This window comes from Mustela nigripes, chromosome 17 (assembly GCF_022355385.1).
Source record: "Mustela nigripes isolate SB6536 chromosome 17, MUSNIG.SB6536, whole genome shotgun sequence".
Classification (NCBI taxonomy): Eukaryota; Metazoa; Chordata; class Mammalia; order Carnivora; family Mustelidae; genus Mustela; species Mustela nigripes.
The window spans coordinates 46,542,201-46,551,800 of record NC_081573.1 but is presented as its reverse complement, the minus strand read 5'-3'; the positions used below and the strand labels follow the sequence as shown (position 1 = coordinate 46,551,800).

At 55.1% G+C, this 9,600-nt stretch overlaps 1 protein-coding gene across 1 annotated transcript; it reads right to left on the bottom strand.

Annotated features, from left to right (window-relative positions):
• Positions 1–357: 357 nt before the first annotated feature.
• On the bottom strand, positions 358–3,994 carry TLE7 (TLE family member 7). Its single transcript, XM_059381434.1, has 9 exons — positions 3,609–3,994; positions 3,466–3,488; positions 3,231–3,289; positions 2,607–2,819; positions 2,257–2,498; positions 1,927–2,068; positions 1,639–1,792; positions 1,016–1,089; positions 358–699 (listed from the first exon to the last, which is right to left on the bottom strand). Exons 1-9 carry the CDS (start codon positions 3,914–3,916, stop codon positions 595–597), a joined length of 1,320 nt encoding a protein of 439 aa, XP_059237417.1. The 5' UTR covers positions 3,917–3,994; the 3' UTR covers positions 358–594.
• Between the last annotated feature and the right edge of the window lie 5,606 nt (positions 3,995–9,600).

The window sequence follows — 9,600 nt, the reverse complement described above, 5'->3', positions numbered from 1 at the left end:
GAGAGAGAGAGGGAGAGTGCAAGCCCTTCCTTGGGATATGGTTAGACCAGCTCATGGAGTATTAACCTGGGTCAGGAATGGAGGGTTGATGGGGTGCTGACTCCGTGACACAGCCTGAAGGGTTTGCACAGGTGCATGCCTTTCTTCTTGAGCTTTCTGAAGTTTCCAAGACATCTCGACCCGCCAAAAAAAAGTTGCAAGCCAAACTAAGTCTGCTGTAAAATTCCTTCCCCACCTTGGAAGTTGCTGAGTGGGGTCTAAGAAATCCATCACAAGGGTTTGCTCTTTGAAAAAACTGACCACGTTATCATGCCATTTTGGTTTTTGCTTTTCTATTTTGTTAGTTACGAAGGCAAGTTTCCCCACCCAAACCCAGAAATCAGCAGTAAGAATAGTAACAAAGGAAAAACCCCCTACGTCATATCATAAAAACCTGCGAGCACAGGCAAGGTGTGTCTGGGACAGAGGAAGCAGACGGAGGGTCTTCACGTGACACCGAGGGTCACGTGAAGGTATCAGGCCATGGAGGCTGCCATGCCCTCGGCCTTCTGGCCTCCTCTGGGTCTTCGCCAGCAGGAACACAGCACGCAAACTTCAGTACAAGAGCTGGTAAACCGTGGCACTGTTCTTGGAGCCCGTGACCAGATACTGGTTGTCAGCAGACACATCACAACACAGGACATCTGTCGGCTCCTCTACCTACCCGGAAGGAGGCCAGAAGATCGATTACAGGCAGGGGCCAGGCGTGGGCCACAGATGAAGGCCACACTTGGGGGCAGTTTCAAGGTGAAGGACAGACCTGAGGTTCAGTCTGGAGACAACGGGGCAGGTCTCGGGGCTCACGGTGGAGCCCATGAGGTCACAGAACCTGGAGTTCCCATTCCCCTGGGTCTAGTAAAGGGCCCCATATACTACCCCAGGGATAGTTTCTGTCACTGTCCTCGGGACCCGCCCCACTGGGATCTGGGCCTATGAGCTCTGAGAGCCTGGGTTTGCAGAACCCTCCTCTCGATACCTGAAACAACCTTTGTAGAGAAGGTGCGGCTATGCAGTGGATCGACTCGTCGATCGCGGTCACAAAGTAGCTCCCTGGCGAAGGAAAGGCAGGTGAAGAAGCCAGAGACCAAGCTTGCATTCCGGGCCCAGGTCCCTCCCCCAGGTGACTGAGCAGAGAGAAGCTCTTCCTCTGGCCCACTGTGCCCATCTAGAAAAACCAGAGACAAGAGCCAAACCATTCCCTCATCTGGCCCTTCCCTCCAGCCCCACACGGGACGGGGCTCAATATCACTGCACAAAAGGACAATCTCATGGGGCTTCATGCCTTTTCTGCTGGCCCTGGTCTCCAGGCTGCTGTTCTGTGTAGGAAGGCACCGTTACAGGGAGAGTCGGAGAGCAGACGGATGGGGACAGAAGACAGGTAGGAGGCCAGGAGATGGGGGGAGAGGCAGCAGTGGAGAAGCAGGTGCAGAGGTGACAGCAGCAGGGAACCGGACACCTGGGTCTCCACTCTGCCCGGCTTGGGGCTGGGGAGGGAAGAACAGAGCCTGAAACAAGGCTGGACCCAGACTCTGCAGAAGACCAGACATCCTTGGGGGTTAGGGACAGGACCCCTAGAGGGGTCACCTGGCTTCCACTCACCACAGGAGGCAAACTTGAGGTTGTGGTGGTTGACGTATTTATGCAAGACTGCCTTAAACTTCTCCGGCCGGTGTGTGTGGAGAATTATGATGTCGCTTGTTCTCAGGCCTACCAGCACCCACTCCTCAGTGGGCTCGTGGGTAATGCTGAGGATCTGTTTGGAAGGAGGACCGGAGTCAGCGGTCCAAGCCGTCTACACGGTCATTCACACCCCGCCCCCCTGTGGAACTCAGGCCCCCACTCCCGGCCACGGGGACCGCCCGCAGCCCACTGGGGGCTGCCAGACACCTCATGCCGTAACTCGTGCTCCTGCAACCTCTGGTAGCTCCTCAGGTCCCAGGAATAGAGTCTGGTGTCTTCACCTCCTGTCCAGAACTTATTGCCTGTGATGTCCACGCAGCGGGACCCATATTCAGGGACCTCGTGCTTCCTGGCAGGAGAAGATCTCCGAGGTTCATGCACTGTCTCAACACCAGGACATTTCGGGCCCAGGAAGCCCCCACATCTAGTCTCCACACAGACTCACCGAGTCCTACTGCACAGAGGGGCGAGGGAGGTCCAGAAAGGGACACGGGCCTTCCCAAAGACCTCACCGCCCTGCCCTCCCCGGGGGCGTACCTGATCAAGATTTGGTTCTGCAAATCCCAAATCTCAACAAATCCTTTGAAACACGCCAAGCAGATCTGGGCATTGGAGGAGAGCGCCAGGGAATAGCACAGGGGGCCCGTGGAGGCCAGCTGGGCCCTGACGCGCGGTGTGGGCGCCAGATCCCACAGGGTCAGGCTCTGGGACAGACCCCCGGTGATGAGGCACTGCTCGTCCGGGAACAGCTTGCAGGCCAGGACACAGTTCTGGTGGTCCTGCAGGAACAGTCCCCGCCCTCACTTAACCTCCTCGAGGGCCAGGCTCCGCGTCACACGACAGAGGTCACGTCTAGGTTCCCCCAGCCCTTCCCGAACACCCCTCACCTGCAAGTCCAGCTGGGCCTGTGGGGCCTCGCTGAGGGCATGCAGGGCACTCTCGTCCCAGACCTTAATGTAGCCGTGGCCACACGTGTACACGTGGTGAGTCGAGCTGCTGATGGCCACGGCGTAGACTTTCTTCCCGTGGAGGAGCCTGCCAACCTTCCAGCATCGCCGGGGGACCCTCTGCCTAACCACCGCTTCATTGGGAACAGGCGGCTGGGCAGAGGAGAACGCGGGTACCCATCAGAGGGCACAGTCCTGGCCTTCCATCGCCCATGGGCGACCACCTGCCCGGTCCTCTGACTGAATTCCTCAGTGTTCACCCGAGGTTCTGAGACAGCTCCGGCACCAGCATTGACAGCAGGGTCCGGCTCAGACACACCCCCCCCCCCCCCCCGCGCTCCCGACACAGCTCTAGAAGAGGAGACACTGTGAGCCAAAGGCCCCACACAGTGGCAGTGAGAGCCTGGCAGCCAAGTTCAAAGGCAGCAGGGAGCTGCAGGACAGCCACCGCTATGGGAGAGAATCCAGGCACGCCACATGCCCTCCCCTTCCCTTACTAGCTTCTCTTTTGGGGAGGCACGGGGAAGGCAAAGATCCCAAGCGTAGAGAAAATAAGACACTTACAACTGTCCTGAAGAACGACCAGACTTCTTCCCTGGGCGGAGGTGAGGGGCAAGGCTGGCCTGCAGGGAAATATCAAGGCCCACCGGCTCACGGAGAGGGTGGCCCACAGCAACGGGACCGCGGGACCCAAGGAGAAGCCTGCTTCCCCGACACCAGGCCTCACGCCTCGTCCCCCATCTGAGGCCCGGCCTGGGGCTGCCACCTCCCCTGCCCACACGTCCAAGCTGGGACTTACCAAACCTGGGTCCTGGCAGGAAGCTATGACACGTGGACGAAGGGTAGGGGGACACAGTGTGATCTGGAGAGCTCGGTGCCAGGATCTCCTCTCCCCAGGACAGCTCCCGCTCCCTCCCCCAGTCTGGTTCAAGCAACACCTACCTGGGGGCCAGCTCTGCGGCTGCTTCTGGCTCTGCCTGGGGGAGACAACTGGCCTGGAGTTCAGATCTGCCCAGAGTCGGGAGGACCCACTGCTGTGGGATGCCGGCGCTCGTCTCCTGATAAAGCAGGCCACGCTGTGTCAGGAAACTGGGGGCCTGCGGGGGCATTCCATACACCCCCTCTGGTTGGGACTGTGCTTGGTGGGACTGGGAGGAACTATCAGAGCTTTGGGGCACATTGCTCATCTCCTCGGGCTCATCATAAATACGGAGTATACGAAACGATGCCTCATCTTCCTCTCTACTCATGCTCTCAGATCAGTGCAGTCCCCTAGTCACCCAGTTCTAGGGCTGTTCCAACAGCGTCCGGGCAGCCAATTCGTCCTGAGCTCCTGCAGCAAGAGAACAGACACAGATACAGGCATGGGCCCTGCTGGGGGTCTGTTTGCAAGGGTCCGAGAACACGGTGTTGCCAAAAGGATGCCAAAGACTGGCTGTGGACCAGTGTTTTATCCTACATGTTGGCCGGGATGGTGTTACGGGCGAAAGTGCACACAGACGTTTGGAGAGGTTAGTAGCAGGGGTTTGTTTTTCCTTCCAGACCCACAGAGGACATTTCTAGTCCTACGAAATCCAAGTCACCCTTTAGTCTGGCACCATACCTCTCCACGGAGGACTCATGCCCAATGTGAACATGGGGCAACTCTGCTCGTGTCACAGGCTCCTTCCCTGCCTTGAGGGGGCAGCGTGGAAGAACCGAGAGGCATGCAGCAAACACGAGGTTCCCTTTGGATGGAGCTAGGCTCCCCCATGACCGAGGGGCTGGCTGGTGGGGCTATTCGTCTCTCCTACCCTACAGGGTAATTCTGAGGAATGAATGGAATCACGCAGGTAGAATACACAGAACTCTGTACGGTAGCAGCAGCCCTGTCACCGGCAGCGAGTGCATTCATCTGTGAACTGTGCCGGGGACCAGAGCTTTGAGGACGTTAAGGCAGACCACGTGCCTTCTCCTCCAGGCCTCCCAACGGGGAGCCCCAGAAAGGGCCTGGGGAGCCCCAGTGCTCCACAGTGGAGCACAGGTGCTCAGGGACAAAACAAAAGGATCTTCCCCAGGGAACCAATGCTGGCCGACCAAGCTTGGTCCTTGCTCATAGACCCTGACGCCCCCCACATGCACGGGCAGTCACCCCAGAGTCACCCCAGGGACGATGTCAGGCAGCTGTATCGCCACTACTCTGGACGCTACTGGACGCCTCGAGCTCTCTCGCTCTGCATCTGGCCTTGAACTAAACACTTGACACAGGTGATCCCACAGCATCCTCCCCACATTTTACATATTTTAAAAACTGAAGCTCAGGTGAACAAATAACTAGAAAACACAAGGAAAAGGTTCAAATCCCCCTCCCCCTCCCTGCCCAGGTCTGGCTCTGAACAGTGTCTTTCCTGCCTCCCCACCAGAAGGAAGACAAAACAGCCGCTTCTTCAGCCATTTGATTCTTCCCTCTAGGACAAAAAAAACCCCAAAACAAAAACGGTACAAAGGCCGTTGCCCTCTGACCTAACACTGAAGTCCAGGCAACAGGAGGCTCTAGCCGCAGCGCCGGCCCGGACAGCAGGTGACTGGACAAACCCCCGTCCACGGGAGGGGACTGGTGACAAACCCCGCGGCCGGCAGGGACCGGTGAAACGTCACAGGACCTGCATCGCCTGGAATACAAAGCCGCTAGGAAAAGAAAGGACACAACCTGGAGGACCAGGACAATTCCCAGGTGGGTCAGGGCAGGGAGAGGCGGATCCAAGGTTCAGAACAAAGTGCCTAACGCGCAGCTTTAGAGAGGAGGGTGGCCATTAGAACCTGTCTTTGCATATGTTTGTGTGCACCTAAGAACCTAGGAGGAGGAGTTGCCTTTGGGAGTGCAAATTGCCACGCGGGCAAGAAGAGCAGGAGGAAGATGGGTCTCTGCCCAGCTTGGGCTCGTTTCTGCACAGGTGTGGCTCTTTGAACCTAAATTTAAAATTGCTAGACCCGGAGTCTTTTTCTCGACTGAATCCTGCTTTCTCATCTTCCCCCATAGGACAATTTGGGGTCCTCATGATGCCTACCTACGTACTTGTTTAAAAATTTTAACAAATGCACCCTGACGCGCATCAGGCTCCTCGAAGTGGGCCAATTCGCAGAGCAACAACCCCGCCCCCCCACCGCCCCCGCCGGCCAGTGTGGTGAGGCGAGGCGGGAAGAGACTAGCAAGCGGCCCTCAGGTGAAGCTTAAAGGCAGTGGGGCCATTTAGCCAGGATCTCACATATGAAGAGGACTTCGCCCTAAGAGTAAGACAAGCCTTTCTAGAAAGAGCAGAGGGAAGAATCAACATCACTGAAACCCCCTCTGCTCTCACCCCAGAGCTGGAAATGCAGGGACCCCTCCCCTTACCCGCAACTGTTGTGCAAGCTTCAGTACAAAATGTTAGTTGCGGGGCTGGGGGGTGTGTTGGAGGGGAACGGGTCCCTCCTGCCGGCAAGTCAGGCCCTCACCAGTCCCCCCACTGGCAGGAAACTCACCCCTGAAGGTAGAAGGTCAAAGCCGAGAAGGGAAGGCCGCAGAACTGAAGCCGCGCTGGGACGCCCAGGTACAGCCTTCTCCCCTGCAGGGCTGCTATTTTTAAACCTTAGCTTAATTGATAATCAAGCCCTGGGTCAGAACCTGGGGCAGGTGTCTTCCGGGGCGTGGCCACCACTGACGTCTTCCTATTAGCCCCCGTGGCCTTGGGAGAGGGATGGCGTGGGGGTCCGAGGAAAGTCAAGGGCTGGAGGCAAGATGGAGAGAGAAAGTTTTGAGGGCTGGGTCTTAGGCTCGGGCTCGGGCTCGGGCTCGGCCGGCCCCAAGAGCCAGTTTGTGCGGAGAGACGGAGAGCTGCTTGAGCTGTGCAGATTCTCCTCACCAGGTGCACCACATTAGGGTGAAGCCTGGCTTGCGCTGAGGCTACTATGGGCTGCGGAGGGAGGGGAAGGGGCCACCTCTGCCGCCCTGAATGCGCCGGGCTCTGGGACGCTTTGTCTTTCACCAGTGTCTCTGAAAGGGAAGACCAGGGAGGCCTCTCTCCTCAGTGGCTGACTTACCAGGCCAGGACGGTCTCCAATTTGAGCACCCGAATCCCCTGGATTGCAGGACCCACCCCAGAGACCCTAATTCTGTTGGCGTGGTTGGGGACCCAAACTGTTTCCAAAAAGGTGCCCCATTGGAGAACCCCGGCCAGCCCCTCTGCCTGGTGGTCCCCTTCCGCAGGAGTGAGCGGGAGGTGAAGCGTGATCCCCCTCCCGCTCTTCTCCCCCAGGAACCCCCTACCTCCGGCCCACCCCTCCCCCTGAACACATACTCTCTTTCACTCTGATTCCTTTCTTCCTTCTTTCGAAGCAGAATTCCTGAAATCGCTGCTGTGTACAGAGAAATCTTTTACTACCCCTCATCTCTTCTCTCCAAAGCTCTCCGTCTCTCCCTCATTCCCCATCATTTATGCACCCCTTGTCCCACAACTTTTATGGTTGCCTGTGGCCTTCCCAATAATGCCTGGCATTATCCTCAGTCCGGTATTTAAGATCTGTCCCCTGCCAAGCCCAGCCTGTTCTCACTTTTCCCGATTGTACCTTAACCTGACCCCCCAAAGAACTTGACTGTACCTTTCCACCCTCACACTTCTCGCATGCTGTTCCCTCAGCCGGGAATGTTGTTCTTTGTCCACTCACATATCACATTTACTCTCCCCTGTACTCTGAACAAGTTACCAGAGACCAGCCCAACACCTGCCCCAAGTCCTTGGGGAGCTCCCATGTGTGAGGGAGGGACAGAGGGCTATTGATAGAGTTCCCCAGCTGACCGAGGATCCATTTTTGGCGAATGAGTCCCTTTTTTATTCTTACAGGAAACACAACAGTGAGGCAGGGATTTTATCCCCAGTTTGGAAATACAAGAATTAATTCGGGGGCTCGGAACCTTGTGGGCAGGATCTCACTGAACAGGTGAGAAGAGCTAGGGTCCAAAGCCAGGCCTACATGATTTTTAAAAATATGTTTGTGAGGGAGCTGTTTTGAATCATAGGGGTTCTTTCTCTGGACTGTCTATGAATCCTTTGGCAGAGGATATACCCCGGCTGTGTCTCCAGCCAGTCTCGGACTGGCCTTTGAGCTCTCCTAATGGTGTCTGTAGATGAACAGAAGTTCTTAATTTTAATTCAGCCCAGCTTATCTAGTCTTTTAAGGTTGGCCGTTTTTCTTTTCTTTTTCTTTTTTCTTTTTTTTTTTTTTGAGTCTTATTTAAGACATATTTCCTAAATTCATTAAGTGTCTGCCTTCAGCTCAGGTCATGATCCCAGAGTCTTGGGATCGAGCCCTACACTGGGCTCCCGGCTCAGCAGGAAGCCTGCTTCTCCCTCTCCCACTCCCCCTGCTTGTGTTCCCTCTCTCGCTGTATCTCTGTCAAAGAAATAATTTTTTTTAAATCTTGAAAAAAAAAAAGATGCCCAACATTAGGACTCACCCGGGAAATAGAAATCAAATCCAATCCATAACAAGATTCCACTTCACACCCACTAGGATGGATAGAACCACACCACAAATTACAGCAAGTAATAAATGTTGATGAGGGTGTGGAGAAACTGGAATGCCTGGGCACTCTTGGTGGGAACGTAAACTGGTGCAGCCCCTGTAGAAACAAGTTTGGCAGTCCCTCAAAAAGTTAAACACAGAATTACCACATACACTAGCCATTCCACTCCTAGGTATATACCCGAGAGAACTGAAAACAGAAGCTAACAACCCAAGTGCCCATCAACAGATGGATGGAGAAATGAAATGTGCTATATCCACACAATGACTTATTAGTTGCCAATAAGAAGGAAGGAAGTGCCGATTCATGCTACAATGTGGGGGAACCTTGATAACATTACACTAAGTGAAAAAAGCCAGACACGAAGGCCACATATTGTCTGATTCCGTTCACATGAAATACCCAGAATAGGCAAATCCATAGAGACAGAGAGCAGACTAGTGCTTGCCAGGCGCTGGGGGTGGAAGACTGCTTTTTTAATAGAGAATTCCTTTCGGGTTGATGGAAAAGATCTGAAACTAGGTGGTGGTGATGGGTATGCAACACTGTGAATGTACCTAATGCTACTGAATTAGACACTCTGAGATAGTTAAAATGGTCAGTTTTATGTCATGTGTATTTAACCACCAGAAAGAAAAACTGTCGTTCTGTCATGAGTTAGAGGTCTTGCAAGTTCCCACAGCATTTTTTTTTCTTCCTTCATCTAGCAAACACCAGGCAGTTTAACTGGTGGTTTTCTTAATCTTTGCTCCCCAAGGAGAAGAGCCAGCCAGTTGCAGGTGCCCCTGTCCCCAGACACCCTGGCCAGCTATAGTGTAATGGCAGCTTGGGGGCGGGGACGGTGCGCTGCAGCACCGGAGGCGGGCCGGGGGAGGGGGCAAACACCGAGGTCAGAGAACTTGAGTCACCAGAGCGGGATCTCCAACGTCAGCCTCCGGATCTTTATTTGGGGGTGGAGCGCCCTCTGGTGGGCAACTGGAATGCAACCAAATTCTAAGATGACAGCGCTCCTAGGCCAGTGCGCTTGATGGCTGTGCTTGTCTGATGGCTCCCAAGCCCGGGAATTTATTTCTCTTTCAGCATGAGAGCCTCCCTGAGAATTCACCTGGACACCCATTGTTGAAGAAGACATGTAAACCATATAAACGCAGGCATGAAACACGTCTTCCCTTACTGACTCACATTATCCGCTCAACTGAAATGATTCGACCAGCAAGGTCTGGCCTAGCCAGATGAGCTGCCCCCACTCCTACCCCCCAGTGACTTCGTGGTCCACAGGATAAGGTGGTGAAACAGCAATTTCAGGTCGAGGGCTCAGAGAACTGGTGGAGGACCCAGCGCGGGGCACCCAGTGCTGGTGAAGGAGACCAGGGAGGCCAGCAAGGCGGGTGT

Coding starts and splice junctions, on each gene's coding strand:
- TLE7 (XM_059381434.1), bottom strand. CDS start 3,916: ATGAGTAGAGAGGAAGATGAGGCATCGTTTCGTATACTCCGTATTTAT. Junction 2,499..2,606: donor AGGCCCAGCTGGACTTGCAG/GTGAGGGGTGTT, acceptor CTGTTCCTGCAG/GACCACCAGAACTGTGTCCT. Junction 1,090..1,638: donor CCTCAAGTTTGCCTCCTGTG/GTGAGTGGAAGC, acceptor TTCCTTCGCCAG/GGAGCTACTTTGTGACCGCG.